Genomic DNA, 20,484 nt, shown 5'->3' with positions numbered 1-20,484 from the left:
GCGCGCGCCCTGTATGAAGGTTAATGCTAATGTCGGCGGAACAGAAAGAGCCCCTGTGCCCTTGGGAACAGCGGAGACTCGATAGTTAAGTTTTAAACAAAAAATACATCGAAATACCAAAGAACCATTCACATAAAGCAGCCACAGTTCATTTGCAACTCGCTCGTAGATGGACTCCAAAAAGGCATCAGCATGGAGCAAGCAGGAGAATATCATAAATAATATGATATGCTCCGAAGAGAAGTGCCTACCCAAATAAACCAAGTCAGATGCGCCGACTCGATTTGATTCTCAGCAGCAGATATCGTCGGGAAGATCCATATCAAGCTGCCAGCATTGTCAATTAAAACTCCAAAAAGAACGAACCCAATTTGTAATTGAAACTTATCTGAGTAGAGAATGCGTTAAGTGCATTGGAATGCAGCTGCATGCCCATCCCCACAGAAAGAAAATCAACAGAACCGAGAAGCAAAAGGAATAAAAAGCAAAATATAAAAGAAGTTCATTTAAAAACCAAGCCCAAGAGTCATTTGCGAAACAAAGTCGCCAAGCTGCAGCTCCAAGTTCGGCTGAGCCCCTCGCACGGCGTTTGCTTAACGGTTTAAGTGGCAATCACTGGCAACGGGCGCGCAATGATAACAATAACAACAACAACAACAACAACAACAACAACAACAAACATAAGAGCCTGGCCAGCAGCAACAGCAATGCCAAAAAGCCGAAAAATCAGTGAAAGATCAGCAAACAACCCGCAAGCCAGCCAAACTCACAGTCACTGTCAGAGCCAGAGCCAGAGCCAGAGCCAGAGCCGAGGCGAGACTCACAGCCAGAGCCGGCAATTACCAAATTCCTAAAAATGAAGAAATTTTCAAATAAACGAAGCAAAGTTTTATACAAAAGTGAGAACTCAACTGGTGGGACCCAGCTCAGAATCGGACTCCGTACTCCGATTGGGTCTCGTAGCCCAACAATTAGAGTCAGGCCAGAGCCAGAATCAGAACCAGAGCTCCAATCGGACTAACCGTATGAAACTACACCCGCTTCTCCCTGCCATTTACTTAGCCCTTTTTCGCTGGAATTCATCATCATGCGAATTAACTGGATTTCTTTTTCGGCAATAGGCTCGAACTTTCCATAGGGCCGGACCCTGGTGTCTGGTACTCTTTATGGGCTGCTTGGCAAATACGGCCATGGCAATTTAGTTGTCATAGCACTGGAAGAATTATCGCTTGTGGCGGGCGGTCCACCAAAAATTTTGTTGTCAACTGGCCAATTGGATACGAGGCGAAGAAGAAGGAGGAGAAGGAGGAGGAGGCCAGACTGCAGTTCGCAGCTCGCAGTTCTCAACTGGAACTCCTAACTCGACGCCGCAACAAGGTCAGACAGTGTGAGTTTATTATTTTAATGCGCGATTCATAAGCCCGCGTGGGGTATATAATACTGGAGAGTTTGCAGGCAACAGAAGGTGAAGGAGAGGAGGTAGAAGTGAAGGAAAAGCCCGTGCAGGAAATTCTAGTATTTGAATAGGAGTTAGGTAGATATACTTTCCAGCTGAGCTACGTTGCTCAATCTCACGTTGACTTCAATTTATTGCACACGCAATATACCCCGTAACTTCCAACTATAGGGTATAAGAGAGTCATTTAATTCCAGTTAACTCTTATACATTATATTCCTGCTCTTTTATATCATCTCCGATTACAGGATATATTGCAGTTCATCATTTGCTGCTGTTGCTCTCGGGGCTTTTGTATTTTTTGGGCAGGTTGCCGTGTGTTTAAGTAATTTGCCAGACTGGACACACCGTAGGTGTTGTTTTGCTCCGATTTTAGCTTTCACAAATGATTATGTTTGATGTGGAGTTAATTTGTGGTCTTTGGGCCATGAGCACTGCAGGCAGCGACGACAGCAGAAGCGCGAACCAGCGACGCATTAGAGCCGCATGTATGATTGGAGCAGTCCGTGGAACGAGCTGGAGTTGCAGTCCAATGATTAAGCCGGGAACGGCGATGAGTGGCCCTAAATAGCCGTTATGCGGCATTATTGCGCCATATTTCATTAGGCATGTGTGCTGGACCACTGCAACCACCACCACCACCAACAGCACAAGCAGCAGCAACCACTCGTTGACGCGCTGAGATGTCTGCGGCCTGTCCGCAGGAAGGCATAATCTCTATAGGCCACATTTATTTCCATGGGTCACTGATAGTGCGGCTATCAAAACACGGGAACACTTTTAAAATCGCAATGAAAAGCGGCAAATGGGATGCACGCGCTAATAAAATGCCGATATTTTATGGCCAATGGCCAATGGCCAGAGCCAGAGCCAGAGCCAGAGCCTGCCCTGGCCTGGCCTGGGTTGAGGATGCATCAGAGCATCGTCGCGTTGGAGGCGGCAAGTGTGAATGTGAGCGTTGCTTATTTTGCATACAGCGTGCAGCGTGCAGCGTGCAGCATGTAGCATGCAGCATGGATATGCTTGAGGCGCCAGAGGCCGCATCTTTTGGCCAGTGCCCACACACCGAAAATGAATTGCAAGTCATCGGGATGCAGTGCCTTGCGCTGCCCATATCCAGAACACACGTCACTCTGTCTAGGATAAAGCACGGCCAAGGCGAGTCGCGTCTAGCAGACGGCCAGTCTGCGAGCTTGAGAGGGTTGCGGATGCACTGCGACCGCTTAAGTGCACATTACTCGAATCATTTGTAATGCTAATCAAAGCAGCTACAGAGCTAGCGACCATACGTGTGCCCTCTCTCCCTCTCCCTCTCTCTGTGTGTCTGTACGATATCTTGAGTTGTGCGCGGAATTAACCTACATATAATGCTGTTGCCGCTTGACAAATCTGCTCGCCTACGTTGATTACCAATCGCGGCGGCAACAAACAACTGATAATGAGCGATTGAGCTCTACAAATGCGAGGAATCCTGCCGCCCGCGGCCCACAACTGGCTTCAATTAGGGCACACTGGCCGGGACAGCTATGTAGTGCCTTTAAGTGTGATCACTGATTAGGTTTATGTAGCGCTCGTCCAGCCAAGTGGGTGTAGGCTGAGCTTGGTAATGAAGCTGCTGCTGCAAGTGTGTGTGTGTGTGTGTGTGTGACTGTGGTGCAGATTTAGCCAAGGAATGTGGTGCGATGCGTGTTTGCTTGTTCGACAGTGCAGTGAACTCTCTGTGAGGAACTTTTAGTTTTGTAGTAAGTTTTGGGCAAATTAATTAACTCTGAAAAGATTTAAAGTGTTGATTGAAAAGCACGATAAGATCACAGATCTATAAGCTTTTACATGAGAAAATGTGGCTTAGATCTACTCACGAGCTTGAATATTTCCATAATTTGATGATTCATGCAGCACTCAATGCATTTTTAGAACCCCTAAAGATGATAGCTGCTAGCCCAACTTCAATGGCAGCCTTTCTCTTTGAGCAACTTTCATTTCCCTCTCTCTCTCTCTCCCCATAAAAATCACTTTCGTAAATCAAACATCTGCACATTACCTATATAAGTAAAGTCATAACAGCAAATGTACCGTAAAACAAACATGTAGTGCCAGGCACTTAGCCATATAGAGTCATATATGTTTGTACGGGTCTGGATGGCTGGGGGTATAGGAAAGCACTTTGTAGAAATGCCGGCAGAAAGGCAACGTCAGCAGCAGAAACAACAACAATCGCGTCATAATCGTTTGTAGCGACTAATTTATGATCTTAATGGCGGCTAATTAACACCATTTTCCACAATTGAAAGATTTTCCATTAAATAAAACACTTTATGGAATTGCCCAGCAACACGCAGTCAGTCCACATGCCCAGCTCGCAATGCTTCTCGCTCGACTGAGCTGCCGGTCTCCCGATGGACAGGGCATTCACGGAAGTTCGACTCACAGCGAGCAGCGAGCAGAGAGCAGAGAGCAGCTCGCAGCTCAAATGGAGCAAAGCACACAAAACTTTACGCCAAGAAGTGCAAACAAAGCAGACCCCAAAATGAAGGGAAGGTCTGGCTGCTCAGAAGCAGCAACGGCGTCTGCTGCTGCTGCTGCTGCTGCAAATTGACGGCGCTGCGAAAAGTGGACAAAAGTTACACCAGGCGATGCTTAACGCATGAATGGCTAAAGGCGGCATATGCAGGCAACAGCTAACAGCTAAGCGAATAGAAATAAAAAGTGTTGAGCGAATAGCATTTGAAATGCACTTCGAATGTTTTCTTTTTCCCAGAGCCAGCTACCCAACTGCCCAACTGCCCAACTGTCTGGCTAGTCGTTGAGTGTCCAATCGCTTGTGACGAACGAACCGAACCGATGCGATGCGATGCGATCTTCAAGGCGGCAGCGGCCCAGTCACAGCTGACAACTCACTGAGCGAGCAATGATTAATCGCGCAATTGTGCGCCCAATGGCCAGAGATAGAGCCAAAGGCATCAGGCAACAGGCAACAGGCAACAGGCATCAGGCAACTGCCTGTAGCTGCAGATACATGGCAAAGATAGAGAGTCAGTTGGTCGGCGTTGCGCCTTCTGTGCCCTTTTTGTGCTAGCCTTACGTTTTTTAATTGCAATCAAAAGTGTTGCCGGAAGCCATTTACAAAGGCTGTCACCAGAGTGCGGCGGGCGACTTTTATCGGAATCAATCAATGTATTCAATGCGAGCATGGGCCCAACTGTTACGCTCTGATTGAAGAGCGCAGCGCGTTCCAGTTGCCAGTTGTCAGCTGAGCACTGGCCCACGCAACGATCGACCCGCATTGGGTCAAGCAGCTGCTTAACCTATGGCCAACACCCAGCAGCATATCAAGCGTGGCATGTAATTGAATTAAAACGGCCCCAAGCTGATTAAAATTCCAATGCAACCAACAGTCGACCCCAACGTCTCTCTCCCTCCCTGTATCTCTCTGTCCCTCTCTTTTTTATAGTGTTGTAAACATTGCAGACATGTCGATCGCTCGGAGCGGCACCTGCAGCTGTAGCCAGCCATGATTAAGCTCTGAGCTGTGGCGCAGCATCCCAGTGCGCTTATCAGCTGCATTGCAATCGATGTGCACTGCGCTCCAAATTGCCAGAGCAAAAACTGCGATCGATCTAAGCCAGCGATCAGCCGCAACCACAGCCGCAGCCACAGCATAGAAAGTGATGCCAACAAAACGGAAAGAAAAAAAGTTAAGCAGCAGAAAAAATGTTGCTCAACAAGGACGCAACATGCAGGCCAACATTCTAGCAACGTGTCTCTACGAACGAACGATCGCTGGCGGTGACATCTTGTCAACTCAAAAATCATGATCAACAAAATGTTGTGGGGCTGGCAGTCTGGACCTGGTACAATTCCCGAGCGCACGAACAATTCTATTGGCAGCGGCTGGGCCGTGTGGACGAGATCATCTCTATCGATCGTTACAAACAGGCAGCGGCAGCTCTTGACAGCAGCCCGGTAGGTTCACACATAAGTGAGGCATCATTCGAGACGTCATTGGAAGCGATTAAAAGGCGCACACACACTTTTTAAGGAGTCACTGCTGTCGCCGGTGGTCTTATGATCGTGTCCAGCCATTGACACACATGCATCAGCCGTCGATGGTCGACGGTTGAGAGTCGTTGCTGCCTCGGTCACCTGTCAGCGTCCATAATCAGGCCAAATATCAAAACTTGAAGGTGGGCATCAGCAGGCGATCAATCTTCAGCTCTTGTCAGCATCACGATCAGCTCAAATAACAGCAGGTCACCGATGTAATGTGAGCCGCTAACTTATAGTTAACCATTTGAATGCTCCGCTTGAATAACGTGAAAGCTTCTAAGCAAAATTCTAATAAATTTAAAACAATCTTGATGATCTTACTGTCTATAGTAATCAGTTCATAGTATAAGGGCTGCATGATTTTCGTTAACTTTTTGAGAAGAGGCATAGATAAAGCTGACCAAGTCTAGCTCGACAATTTGCCAAGCACTTTGTCTCTATCTTTGTTCTAACAAAATAAATACTTAAATCAAATAGTCTCTTCAATTAGGAGAAACCAGACTCACAATCTGATGCCGCACTATATAATAACAAAATAGTTTGTAGCGCTCGTTAAACTACAATAAAATGTTAAGCTGTTACCGTTTAGTTTAAAAGCGATCTCCGCTGAATGGCTGTGGACGAGGCTCTAAACCAGTCGACAGCCGCATCTATGCGATCTTTGCGTAAATCTTGAGCGCTACGCGGCGCAGCGGTTATAAACCAGCTGGCAGGCTAGTTACCGATTTATTGATTTTAATTGCAATCCGAGACGTTTATATGCTGTAAGAATGCGCAAAAGGCCCGAAACTACGTGGAGTCGATGCTGCCTGGCTGACAGTGGCCATAGTTTTGGACAAGTTAAAAACAAATACGACGGCCGGAGCACGGACAGAGTCAGAGCAGGAGAGTGGGGATGCAGCTTGGCATTCATTGCAGGCTCAACGTTTGCCGGGGCGGACGGAATCCCACAGAGCGTGGGGCATATCATGACATTTTATTGTGTTGTCAGACGGAAAAGTGCTTATTACGCATGCGCGACGGCGTCCGCAGCGACGTCAGCGGCGCAGCCTTTAATTGTGGGGTGCCCGAAGAGGATTGGCCCGATAGCCAGGCAAGGCTATGCTGGCCTAGGCCCGGCTATATGTTGTCGTTGTTGTTTACGCTAGCGATTGTTTTACAAATTAATATTATTTTATGATATCGCGTTTGTTTTGCTAATTGTTGCATGTGTGGCGCAGATAGCATTTCGCATTTCGCATTTCGAGCCGCCAGCTAGCCCCAGACAGTCAGACAGCTAGCTGCATGTATATATGGACATAGAAGCAACAGCCGTCCGGTAGCCGGTGCATTTTGACAGTTTTACGAGCTCGAGCAGCGTTGAAATGAATACCTGCCATCCTACTCTTGCTCACTCTCTCGCTCTCTCTATCTCTCGTTCTCTCTCTGTCTGTGTGTTGAGTGAATTGTGGCCATGTCCATGGCCAGGAATGTGCTAGCCACCCAAACATAGGAAGCGTCTAATGAATGCATTGGCTGCACCACAATAAATTTTGTGTTGCTGTACAGGAAAATCTAATTTTGGACTAGCCCACGGTAGCTGTTGGACATGGAGACAGACAGCTTAAATTTGCATCTAGCATATCAGACTCCAAAGTCCATTGGAGTTTGCTGATAAGACTTGAAAGATTTTTTCTTTGAACATTAGCAACATTTGATTCCAGTTCAGTGGCAACCTTCTGCGTTAGGTTTTCACACTGTGTTTGCCTTAATTGTCAAAGGTTGCTTTTATCTCTCGATGGGAACAATGGCAACAGGAACAGGAACAGCAACAACAAGACAATATGAATGACTGTGGCAGACAGCCTGGCTGCTACGAGGGGCAACGCACAGTCCCTGGCTGAACTGTCAACTGTCAGTCAGTCAGTTGGATTGGTCGACTCCTCGTCTGGCTGTGCCTCGACATGCAACTGGACATCAATATGGGACTATCTGGCACTCGCCGTGCTCCTTCTTGCCTTGTGTGCCTTTCGACTCTGCTCCGTAGGTTTGGAGCATGTTACTTTGCCTGCTGATAACTGATATTTGACAACTTTTGATGTGCTGACATTGACAGCGGCAGGCGGCCCTACGTCTGACAGTGCCCAGATCCCTCTGCTATCTCGCTGTACGTGTATGTATGTTTCTGTGTGTGTGTGTGTCGGATATTTAAGAAATTGGACAGCTGCTTCGCAAACGCCATGCAAGAGAGAAAAGAGTTATATGATGATTTTTTTATATTTATAGCCTTGAAGCTCTCGACTGTCACATGAGCGGAGACTAGCATCTAGCATTTTAAGTAGACAGCTATAAATCTGTTCAGTATTTACAGGCTGGCTCGCCAGTTTAGCATATGGCTATTCAGAAATGCTATCGAATGGGCATAATTCTGCAGCCTGGGCTAGAGGCTACCTGTTGTTTCACGCCGATGAAATTGCCAACTTACCGTGAAACATAACAATAAACCCAGTTTGCTGAATGATCGTTTCAATAACAAGCTCTCGTTTTTTATGCCATCTTCGAAAGAGCAGCTGAAGGCGCAACCGACTTTCCCGTAATGATTATGACCAGCAGAGAAGCCAATGTGAAAAAGCAGCATCAGCGTAATATGAGTGGAAGTTTTATTGAAATGGGCAACGATCGAATTGTGGTCCAAATGAACTCGTTCTCATTCAAACAGCAACAACAACAGCTAACCAGGGGCAACATGCAATTTGCCCGAAATGGGGGTTGGATCTTTGAGAGCACCGCGCCAACATTTAACGAGGTGGTCAAGATTGTGCCAAAAAACGATGGGTAATTACTTGACCGAACTGTGCGTGCTTATACACGCACACACACACACACACACACACACACATAGCTAGCTAGCTCATATATGTATGTATGCGATACGAGGCACTTGGCCCGCCGTTTAAGTTGATGAATATGAATTTTGTGGCAACATTTTATGGATGCCCCGTTAAAGCAGGAGAAGAGCAAGAGAGGAGACGTCAAATCAGCGGCAGCAGTTGATTGCAGTTGTCAGAAACAAAGAGGTTCGCTGTAATTTAATGTAACGATTTTACTAGCTCAGCTACTTGGAAAGTTTTCTAATTATAATGAGCCGAGCCTCGGCATGAGCAACATCATCGTCACCATCATCATCATCATCATCATCATCATCGTCGTCATGTCAATTGGCGCGCATAGCCGAATAGTGAAGAGCTTCAACCTAATTATTAATAAACGCCAACATTGGTTGTCATTGTCGGAGCACTTGGCTTGGCCTGCCTGCATCAGAGTAGCAGCCGCCTTCCCACCTACTGTGAAGTGGCTGTCATCATTTTAATGCCAACTCGTTACTTTATTTATCATCAACATCATTTGGAGCTCAGCACTGACAAGCAGACAGTAGCCGCGGCAGTAGTAGCTGCAACTACTACAACTCCACTTAGAACCTAGAGGGAGCCAACTGCAAGGCAAGTGGATAGCTTGAAGGGGGAGGAGTCGTCCGAACGGAGGCAGCCCAGCGCCCGTAACATTGACTACGGCGCTGATAAAAGCCTTTCCATGTCGCTTCAAATTTAAGTTTTCAATTAAAAAAGACATTAAATGCCAGTCTCTCTCTCTATGTGTGTGTGCGTGTGTATCTAAGAGTGACGTCGCTGAGGCAGCGCACAAATATTGTAAAGTAGTTTGAGTGTGACACAGGCGTCATAACTGTTTTAGTGTCATGCAGCAAACGAGGTGGAACAAGTAGAAGTTCTACAAACGGGTGAGCCCGACTACCTTGATGTCTTGACCAAGCTGCCTTTGCCTATTACTCTACCTTCCATGTGTATCGTATGGAATGTGCAGAGACACAAATTTGTCAGAAACTTCGAAAAGGTTATGTAAAGAATTGGAATGCTGTAAGCCAATACAAAAGAAGACAAATCAATGGACTAATTGCACTGGAAGATCAGCTGAATTCAGAATTTGCAACTTGTCAAAAGAAAACTATTGTATGTTAAGCCAAACTTTACCTTTCACCTATTTGGCCTTTAAAATTCTATTTAAATTAGGAATTTATAGAATTTATTATTTATCCAAGCTGATCGAGTCGAACTATGAACTGTGAAATATTTAAAATTAGTTTCATTTATGATTTGACACATTTTTTAATCAGAACTCATATGCCTTCTCATAAGATGGTAAGCTAAATGAATGGAAAGTTTGCTGAGCTGAAAGCTTCCGTTAAAGAAATTTCTAACGACTTCCAAGGACCCAAAGAATCTTGAAAACATTCTCATTTGCATTTGCATGCTCTCACTCAACTCAACTCAACGCAGCTCAGCTCAGCTCAGTTCGTGTCGTCGACAACAAATTTAACTTTTTATTATTGTTTATTCAAGTTGGTACCGTTTACATTCCGAGACCTCTGCCTGGCGTCGCCATCAACATTATCATTTAGAAAAAGTTGAGCAAATGTGTAGCATTTATCAAGTTTTATGACTCCATTTGGACTGAGTGCTTGTATTTATTTATTTATCTATCTGCTTTTATTTTTATTTTTATTTTCATTTTCATTTTGGTTTTCTTTATTTTGGCTTTTGGGCGCCCCCAATTTGCTTGATATGCAAATAACTAAATTTTTGTTTTCAACACATATTTCTTATAAGTTTTATTGCCACAGCTTTACACAAAACTGAATGCAAACTGGACACTGAAAATGTTTGGACGTTTTTGTCTCCCTCTGATAAAATATCTCAACCGCAGCCCATTGTGCGGGTCTGGGAAAGTGTGGCTAACGGCCAATTGTATGGAATTCATTGTTAGACGAGGCGACGTCCATTCGCTGGAGCTGAGGCCTGCTGGCTGGCCGGCCGACCGGCCGTTGAGCTAAAAAGATAAAGACAATTATTATCGCCATTATCGCCAGCATCGGTTGTTGTTGTCGCTGTTGTTTCTGCTGCTGCTGCTGCTGCTGCCACCGCTGCTTTGCCTGTTGCCACATCCTACAGTTGAAAATGATATGCTGGCTCCGTTACTGCCGTTGCCGTCGCATACAAATTGGCAATAACCATCAATTGGCAGTCGCAGTCGGCTTAGCCAAAGGTGCCTTAGCCAGTGTTTGCATTAGAATGAGCTATGCATTGCTGGAATGTCGATTACAGTTTAACGCATCCATTGATTTGCTTTCCTTGGCAGTGTTCTTAACTCTTTGCATTGCAGATCGTGTTTCTGATCGAGCAAGCATAATTGTATTTTCGGCATTCGATGTCCAGATTCAATGCAGTTTCTACAAATGGCACTGGCCTGGCTACTGCAACAGCTACAGCATCCGGCCTTGCCGGTGTCCATTGTTCGCCAAGTGCTGTGGCGGCTTCTATTCGCTTTGGCATTGCATGTATTGCATTCCTGCCAGGCAGCGCATAATTGTAGACTCTGGCATGATAATTCCCTACAAGACAAACATCAACATAATGTGAAGAATGTTAGATATTTTACCGCCAAACTGTAGTAAAGTGGTAAATGCTTGGCATATGAATCTATATTACACAGATGAAATTAAAATATATATATGTATATCGATATAAATTCTCAAAGCACATTCTAGCAGCTTTTCCAACTAAATAAGAAGTAAACGAAAGTATCTAAAATAAAAACATGTTAAATATTTATTTTTTGTTATGCAAAAACGTTTTTCATTTCAAAATCACTTCAATATGACACGCAGAAACTTCTCAATAAATCTTTAGGCTTATAGACCACATCTTACAATGGACGTCCATAGAGATAACGTATATCATGCGAACTGGCTGTACATCTGCACTGTGGACACTCGGCAAGCCGCTGCAGACAATTCCGAAGGCAGCTATCGCCAAAGAGATGGCCACACCGGAGGGAGGCCAGACGATGATTTGTGGACGAATTCCACGGCTCAAAGCAAATGGGGCAAGCGCTGTTGATATCATTGTTGTTCTTATAATTCTCGATTTGCTGCTCCAGCTCCAAGCATTGTTTGTCCTTGGCTTCCAGCTGGACTTTCAGTTGCTCCATTTCCTGCAAATGGGACTGCTCCTGCTTTTTCAAATTGTCTAGCAACTGAAGACGCATCTCATCCTTTTCCAATATTTTCTGCTGAAACTCTTCAGATTGCAAATTTTGAATCGCTTTCAGAGAGGCCAGCTGATTGTCCAGCTCGCGAGAAAAGTTATACAGTGCTGCTTCAATATGTTCGGGTTTATTATGTAACTGAAGATCATCAATTTTGATGGACAGCTCGCTCATTTGAACACTTAATGTATTCGTCTTCTCCCGTAATGCCTTGCAGCAATCTGACTCCTGCGCTTCAGAATCTGTCTTCACTTCATCCTTCTCTTCTACTGATGTCTCCTGTGGCTGTAAAGGAATCTTTACATCTGTTTCCTTCTTCAGATTATGCATGTTTCAAAATGTTCGATGTTAATTTGAAACTGTAATTGAAATATATAGAATGCATAGGAATTATTTGGGAATACCCTTTTTATGTGATCTTTCGTAGAACTGATAAATTATATTTTATAGTTTGATTTCCGAGATATTTACATTACTTTAACTAATTGATTAAAATGAATTTAAACAGATTTCTTGATATATCATAAACTTTTCTAGAATTTTGAAGAGTGAGCGCTTCGCACGATCTCTTTGGAATTATCTCAACTAGTGATGTGATATTGTGTCAGCTTTTTTGAGGAATATAGAAATACTTGAGTACTCACTGCCTGCAAACTGTGTGGCAACGCCAGCGAATAATTGGTTGTTGCGCAACGCAGTGGCAGCACTAACAACTTTTAAGCGTGACAGAATTTCAATACATTTATGATAATCTTTCATATACATCCATATATACATACCTATGTTTTAAATCCAATCCAAGGATTGAGCGGCGCTACAGAAACTTGTGCTTCGATTGCCCTTCGTTTGAAGAATGTTCTGTATATATACATATGGCTGTATATATACATGCATATCTGTATATAAAATGTTGCCAAGGGTCTGCAAATGTTGCTAGACTCTAAGGCGTCGAAAAGCTGACGCAGCATCTGAGCAGTGATGCGGTTCTGTTTAGTTGACAAAACTCGGCTAGATATGAAAATAAACATACTATCGATAGCTCTAGAATATAGAGAAAACTAAGCAAGAAAGAAGCCTTATCTTGTTTTATATACTTTATTTATTAAAGCAGATCAGATGTAGGGCGTTATAAGCGGGCTTTGAACTGGACCCACTCTAAAGATCCTCATTCAGTGTAGAAGACTCGATATTCTCATAGTCGATCTTAAGCTGTTCGATAGCCCGATCTATTTCCACGAAACGCTTGTCCATCACCTTCATCTGCACCTTCAACAGCTTCTTTAGCTGCTTTACTTGCTGGCAATGATCCTTAGCCTGTTTTTTGAGATTAGCTATAACCTCCAGGCACGAGTCATCGTTCAACATTTGCTTCTGGGAGTGCTGAGCGGGCATTCCCATCATTGTAATCGAGGATATCTGCTCTTGCAGCTGATGATAGAAGTTCGCTAGGGTATTCCTGGCATGCCTAAATACCTTCAAGGCGCGCTCCTCTTTTCCTCCACCCTGCAACTGGCTCTGATCAATTTTTGAGTAGATGTCCTCGACGTGCTGCTGTATTTCATTGGTTTTCTTCCACAAAGCCTGAATGGGATTTAATACTTCCTCCACCCCAGACAGTTCTTCACCTGCCAGATGCTCCGGCATCTCTTGGCCTTGCTGATTCAATTGCGACGAGTTCGGTTTATTGGACATGCTTTCCCTTATGGCTAACAGCTCCGATCTCGTGTAAGTCGGCATTTTTCAAAAAGATTTTCCGATTTTTCAGATATTTGTTCACAATCTCTGCTGCCTGCTCCAGTCTCAGGTTAGAATGACATTAAAATGAATGCTAGAGCATGTATGGAAAAAGTGTGACCATACCCAGCTGTCTAATCCGATTGGCACATCTTGGGTACACATTGGACGGATGTCAATGTTTGGTAACATTGAGAGAAACTTCTTTTTTTACGTCGACTGGACCACGTGGAGAGTGTCAGCTTTTTTTTTATCAAATAATATATAAACTTAATTTCTTTCAAGTACGTAGACAACAGTTGAACTATGAGACCAAAACGTTTAGCAGCTTCGGGTGGTCCTCCAGCCAAACAGCAACGTGGCCTGGACACCGAGGGCAAAGCTCAAAGGGAACTTGAAGCTCTGATTAAGGAACGCAATGAGCTCAAATGCAAGCTATCCAATGCCACGTACGAGGCCGACTTGCTAAAGTCGTCCTCGTTGAAATTGGAGGAGGCATACAATAGTTGCATAAAAGGCCTACAGGCGGGCATGGAGGTCCTGACGAAAATGCTGGCAATTGACAAGTCACAATTTGCGTTGAATCAACTGGATCTTATAAACAACAAGTTGGAAGAGGTGCTGAAGCAAACGAAGGAACTGTGCCAGCAGCTGGACGAGGTGCAGAAGCCCCTCCTCCAACCCGATCGCCACTGCGAAAAAGAGCAAATCGCTAGCTTGACCAAAGCACAGACAGTGCTCGTTGAGGAATTTGAACAGAAGCTGCTGCAGCGGGATCAGATGGAGGCTAAGCTTCAGACGGATCTAAAACGTCAGGAGGAGACCTATTTGCAGCAAATCGATGAACTGAAGACGCAAATTGAACAAAAGGACGCCACTCAAGTCGATCCCAATTACATAACTTGCTCGATTTGCCTCGAGACGTGGGCCTCGTCTGGTAGCCATCGCGTGGTCGCTCTGGCATGTGGACACGTTTTTGGGGACATGTGCATTCGCGTGCATCTGAATCGCTCGATTGAGTGTCCTTTGTGCCGTGCGCCCGCCGACGCCAAGGAGCTGCGTTATCTATTCCTGGAAGGCACCCATGCGGCACAGAACTAATTCCCTTCTTTGCATTCATCATTTATCTAAAGTATTTGAATATTAAATTTGGCATACATATCTGAACGTATGACAGGAACTTTTAATGGGCTGACAAAATGCTAAATGGGCTTCTTCTCTGCTAATAGACAATTCATCAATTCAGCGCCCTTTAACAAACTGTCAACTGCAGTTTGCGCTTGTGGCATGCTCCAGCCGTTCCATTAGCCATCAGAATCGCAAGTTCCGCGCGGCTGGCTAGGCCTTCGATAATTGCGCTGTCACTTGGCTGAAGACATGGCAATTTGTGGGCATAAAAGCGCGCAAATTTGTTATGAGTTCTCTCTCAGCCTCTGACGCCCTCCTCTGCTCGGAGCTGAGCTCCTGCTGCTGCTGCTGCTACGGCTACGGCTGCGGCTGCGGCTGCGGCTGCTGCTGCTGATGGCTGTTGATGAAATGGAAATACGAGAGACTCTAGAGACAAGTTCTGCACATTGAAATCCATTTAATCGAGCCATCATACAGTTCCACAGAGTCGCATCTTATGCTCGGCCCTCCTCGCCGCGGCGAACCGTTCAGAACCACGTGTTCACGTCGCAGTTTGTTGATTTATGAAATACTTGCCGGCTCGCAAATGAAAATCCATTGGCCATCGTACGCTTTGAGTTTGTTTAACTGCGAATACGAATACGATGTGGTATTTGTATCTGGATGCCAAGCGCTTTGGTTTATTGCCAATGGTTGAGAGCTCTAAGAGCTGCCCAGTGCTAAGCAGCCAGGCGGAGAAGCAGCCAAGAGGCGTTGCACATAATTTGCTTTGATCTGTTTTCGCATTTGGAGAGCTGTCAACTGGGCAACGGGAGACATACGCGGACGCAGACGCAGACGCGGACACAGACGCAGACGCAGACGAAGCCGACCTGACAATAGAAGCTGAGTCTGCCAGACGGCCATTCCGATTGGAGCATGCTGTTTGGCGTAGGCTTTAATGCCAATTGGACAGTTTTTTGCAATCAGCTAGGCCGTCAAAATTAATTTGTTATAATAACAAATTGAAAGTGCCCAGCTCCGCATCTGATTCCTGTATTAGCGTCTATACGCGCAGCATATAGTACGTTAGCCCAATTGGACTGTAGACTTGGCTGTAAGTATGTGGACCTCTTGAAGCTCAGCTGAGTGCAACAACAAACTTATGTTAATTTCATTAAGACTCGCACTGAATTTTCTCATTCGCTACAAATATTGCTAGACTTTGTATATATGTATGTGTATGTGTGTGTGTGTATACCCCATTGTGTGCGTATCTTCAATTTGTACTTCGGGCGACCGACAAAATCTAAAACAAACACTTCACAAAATATGAAAGCGCGTCACGTTTTAAGATACGTTTTTAAAGTGGTTTCAGCCAAATGAATTTTACATTTCGGCCTCAGGGCCCACTAAGAAAACTGTAACAGACCTTTGGAAATATATGTTAAGAAAATAATAAAAAAAAAAAAACATATCAAAAGCCATGTGTAACAAATCGAGCCGAGTTCCAGCTGGGCCCAGCCTTCATTGGAATCATCGATTGTCATTATCAATGTGATAAGCCACTGTGATCAAAATATGGCTATGCTCAGTCTTGTACGCCTGTGTGCTCTGAGCCCCTTCACCTTTTTTGATTTGCCCGTTTTGAGATACAGAGATCGCAGCTGTCAGCTGGCGGTCAGACTACGAAATACTTCGAATGCACTTGAGACATTTCTCTTGAACTTCAACGCCTGCCACGCCGCTGTCAAAATATTTCAATGGGTTCTCTTAGGTTTTTTTTTGATTCGTTTTATCACTGGGGCTTTGGGCATGGAGCGCAACTTGTTGTGCGGTCTTTTGATGAGATCTCAATATGACGGCTGTCTGTCCGCTGACATGGCGAGGCGTCGTGTGTGTGATTGTGTTTGTGGGTAGCAGTTTGTTAGACAAATTAAATCTGTTATTTTCCAATAGCTCCCAATACGCGTATGTATATGTGGACAAACAAGCAGTGACGATAGGCAGTGGCTTCTAACTAAGTGAAACTTGTTCTCTGAGCGTTCATATGATTATGGCCATGCCCACAGAGCTGCATTCCCATGTATGTGATGTTAACCACACGTTTATTTGGGATCGGGATCGGGATCGGGATCGGGATCGGGATCGGGATCGGCATCGGGTGATCGGATGATCGCAGAGAGCAAACAGCAAACAACAAACAGCTAGCAGCCAACAACAATCTGCGAACTGCAAACGCTGCCAACATATTCTTGTATTTATAAGGTTTCTGTCAGTTCTGTTAAGGATTGAGTTATTTGCAGCGTCCCAGGCCTTGGGGATGTTGTCACTTTTTTCTCGCATGCTCAAAATGCGGTTGTTCATTGTAAGGCGATACTCTGATTGCCAAAGATAAAGCTCTGCAGGTATGCGCTGTATATCAAATGCAAATATTTGTGTAACTCATGGATGGAAATTTTAATGATTTGATATTGCATCTTCCTCAGAATAATGAAAGAGAAGCCGCTCCACAAGTCATAAACGACAAAGGAATTGAATTGATATCTTGGCTTTCTATGGCCAAGAAAGCAATTTCAATCTGATAAATGGCAGCTGCTATGGGAATATTATAAAATTTGCACATTGCAAACAATAAAAAGGCAATTTATGTGGCTGCTGAGTAAACATTTAATTGCTATTATATGGCAATAGACAAACAAGCAAAGCAATTATAATAACAACAAACTAAAACGGAAATTGTGGAAATTTGATAAAATTGCAATTTCAGTTAATTTGGCATCGGCCTTGGCTCGGCTTTGCTTGGCTCTGGACCAGCAGCATTTATTGACACTCGTCTCTTATCATAACTAAAATCGTTTGCATGTATTATGACACACAAACAGCAACAGCAACAGCAACTAGGCAAACAACAACAATGCAACAGAGAGCAAACAGCACTGGATGAGGTACGTGTCGCCTGCCCGGTCGCTGGCAAACATGAAAATTCAATAAGCATAAGAATTTCGAATTTACGATGATATTAACAATAATATTGCAGTTGTCGCAATGGGCGCTGAGGGCGCAACACGAGATGCCCAACTGGAGCTGCAACTGCCAACTGGACAGTTGCGGGACACCCCGTTGCTAGACACTTGGGCACAACTGAAACTGAGAGCAAAAACTAAATAGATGTAGACAACTGGAAATACTCTTTAAGAAAAATGATTAGCTGCTGCAATATGAACTGAAAGCATTTGTTGTAATAGTGTACAAAGTGGGAAATTCGAAACGGAATTCCCGAAAACAGTTGAATAAGGAAATTTAAAGTGAAATTCGCAAAACAGAGAATTGACGAAAAAGGAAGAAATTTGGAAAAAATAGTACTTGAAGAAGTAAAGTAGGAAATTGAAAAGTAAATTCAATCAAATATATGGAAATTCCATACAGCCATATGAGCAGTGGAAGGCGAAGAGAAATTCTCAAAATGAACAGAAAAGTCTTTAATAAAAGCTGATGTCGCGAGAAAATTAGCTACAGAGATATTTATAAAGAAAATAAAAAAAAAAGAGACCTTTAGCTTCTCTTAAAAAAACAGGGATTTTTTAAAAGAAATTTGTAGTAAGTAACAAATTCTTAATTAAAAGAATATCAAGTCAGTTCTAGTTAATAATTATATATGGAAATATATAACAATATTTCTTAAGAAAAACTCGTAAGGAAAATAAATTGATATTTAATATTTAGTTTATAGTTATTTTCTAAGATCTGCTAGCGTATGCACACGCCGGCTTGGACTTAGTATTGCTTTCTTTCTCAGCATTTTTATAGCGTAATGCATTTATTTAATAAATTCATATACAACATATAAAAAAAGGCAACTGTGGACAATGCCGGCAGGCACATGTATCTTAGACTCGGGACTCCGGACTTGGGAGTTGAAGTTGAAGTTGGTCTACGACACGCACCAGGAAATTGGCAGTTGAATGGACAGTCGCCCGGGCAGGCTGGTCTGGGAGGATTGTAAACAATTTTATGAGCTCGCCTGCAATAATCTACGCAATTTTATTGACACTTTGCCTTTTTGTTGTAATTCATGCGTTTGTTTGGGTGTTTATCGCGCCGCGGGCGATCTTCCTTCCAGATCCAAGCCGGCGGGGCTGCGGAGCTGCGGTGCCCTTCGCGTGGCCGCGACTTTCTCCATGGGTCCCACAATCTATCAGCGCTGATAAGCAGCTGGTTTGTCTCTTGTTGACATGGGAATGCTGCAGGCTGTAGACTGTCCCCAATTCTCAGCTAGGCGCAGGTGCCACCACGGCCCAAGGCCCTATCTGATTGTCACCTAACGTTTGACTAATGAACCATTCGAACGAGCCGCACTATTCGAACTTCTCTTTAACGCTTCCATTTTTCGGGCCACTTCGAGTGTCAACTTCTATTTTCTTCGTGTGCAGTAGCTGTGGCTATAGATAACCCTATCTGAATGTCAGTCTTGAGTAAAACAAGCTATCGGCTTATGGCATCTGTGCTACTTAATTGAGCCACTGCCACTGCCAATGCGACTAAAGTCGAATGCAGCCAGCGGCCAATTTAAAACACTTCTGCATAATTAAAGCCTCTCTAAACCCCATTGTAAGTGCAACGAGTTATTGGCTAGCTACCAAGTCAGAGCTCGAGCCAGCAGCCGCCTCCACCTGCCCTCACCTGCGCCGCTCGTCCGTTCCACTCGCTCATGTTGTCATTTTAAATTTTAATCGCTTGTCATAAACTGCAATCGCATTAATTTCCATGCCTGACATGCAATTATATGTAAATAAATATTTATTTTTAAATTTCCAATTTATTTATTTACAGCTTTTATTACTCTCAATACGAATTTATATATATACATATATATATATATATATTCTATAAATTAAAAAGCATATTGCAGTTTATGACTTGCATTGATTTAGTGATCCATCCAGAAGGCTTCCTGCGTTCCCAATCCAACAAGATAATTATGAAGCGGATAAGTACCGTAAAAGCGAAATCAATAATTGTGTAAATTTACAATTTTCAATTTAAATTCAAGCATCTATCGCAGCATCAAGAATTTATGCACGTTTATTGTTTATTCCCCAATCAATTTCCATTTATATAATAACTTTTTACCATTTTAATTGGTTATCGTTTCTATGCGCTTCTCTCACTCAATTAATTCGAAATTCCTTTTGCCTTTTATGCGCTTGTCGAGCTTATTATAAATTGGTTATAGCATGTGTAGGCCAAGGAAGATAAGATAGATATGCTTGATCGGCATTAAAAGAACTATGTCCACTCTTGCCTTAGATCTATGTCTCTAGTAGCTCAGTCATTAAAATCTACTAAGATCTTTCTTTATTTATTATATACTTATTATATGCTATATCATATTGCTTTCATAGGTAGCTGTTGCTGTTATATATTTTACAAGACTTATTACAGCCTAAGAGCTGAGTTGTTTCATATTTCATCTTAACAGAAATGCTTAAAACAATGTTTAATTTGTAGATATTTTATACATATTTAAAATGTATAATTGCCACATTCTCAAATTAAAGAGCATTGTTATTAACCTTTAACATTTTCACGCATGAAAGTTATGAGAAGCAAAATCAAGAGATTATTCAGAAATTCTGCTGGAAAAGGGAATGCGGATAGCTCTAAGTACGCAGCTCTATCTTTTGTTGCCTTCTTCGTTTTCGGTATTTCGATGTTATTTATGGATGTCTATTTTTCAGGGAATGTTGCTGTACAGTGAGGCGTGACTAATCAGGCAACGAAACTTTTGCCGGCTGCTAATTGCCGTGAAGGCGCCGCAACTGTCCATATACACATATACTTTATATGCACATATATATGTATATGTATGTAAGTATATGTTTATGTATATATGGCCGGGCTGATAGAATGTGTGAGTCATTAAGGCCTGCGGCAATGCAAATTGCTGCAACAAGTGCAGCAGTACTTGAGCTCCCTTTCTCCTCAGCTTAATTATCATAGCGCACAGCTTCCAGCTGCAACTTCGACTCCAACTCCAA

General features: G+C 43.6%; 2 protein-coding genes and 1 long non-coding RNA gene across 4 annotated transcripts; 2 read left to right on the top strand and 1 right to left on the bottom strand.

The window, feature by feature from the left end:
- Window positions 1–11,145: 11,145 nt before the first annotated feature.
- LOC111592313 (E3 ubiquitin-protein ligase RFWD3-like) lies at window positions 11,146–12,159 on the bottom strand. Of its 2 annotated transcripts, none has more exons than XM_023304422.2 (2): window positions 12,074–12,159; window positions 11,146–11,961 (listed from the first exon to the last, which is right to left on the bottom strand). In XM_023304422.2, exon 2 carries the CDS (start codon window positions 11,930–11,932, stop codon window positions 11,261–11,263), a length of 672 nt encoding a protein of 223 aa, XP_023160190.2. In that variant the 5' UTR covers window positions 11,933–11,961; window positions 12,074–12,159; the 3' UTR covers window positions 11,146–11,260. The 2 variants fall into 2 exon arrangements, with proteins under 2 accessions (XP_023160190.2, XP_023160192.2); XM_023304424.2 differs by having other exon boundaries at window positions 12,079–12,159.
- Window positions 12,160–13,492: 1,333 nt separating this feature from the next.
- Window positions 13,493–14,507, top strand: LOC111592302 (E3 ubiquitin-protein ligase rnf8-A-like). The gene has a single exon (XM_023304409.2). It carries the CDS (start codon window positions 13,643–13,645, stop codon window positions 14,435–14,437), a length of 795 nt encoding a protein of 264 aa, XP_023160177.2. The 5' UTR covers window positions 13,493–13,642; the 3' UTR covers window positions 14,438–14,507.
- Window positions 14,508–16,793: 2,286 nt separating this feature from the next.
- On the top strand, window positions 16,794–17,949 carry LOC111592317. Its single transcript, XR_002750933.2, has 3 exons — window positions 16,794–16,851; window positions 16,933–17,391; window positions 17,484–17,949. It is a non-coding gene; the product is annotated as an uncharacterized LOC111592317 (long non-coding RNA).
- Window positions 17,950–20,484: the final 2,535 nt, after the last annotated feature.

Source organism: Drosophila hydei, unplaced genomic scaffold (genome assembly GCF_003285905.1).
Source record: "Drosophila hydei strain 15085-1641.00,03,60 unplaced genomic scaffold, DhydRS2 tig00000001-arrow-pilon, whole genome shotgun sequence".
Classification (NCBI taxonomy): domain Eukaryota; kingdom Metazoa; phylum Arthropoda; class Insecta; order Diptera; family Drosophilidae; genus Drosophila; species Drosophila hydei.
This window is presented reverse-complemented; position numbering and strand designations above follow the sequence as displayed.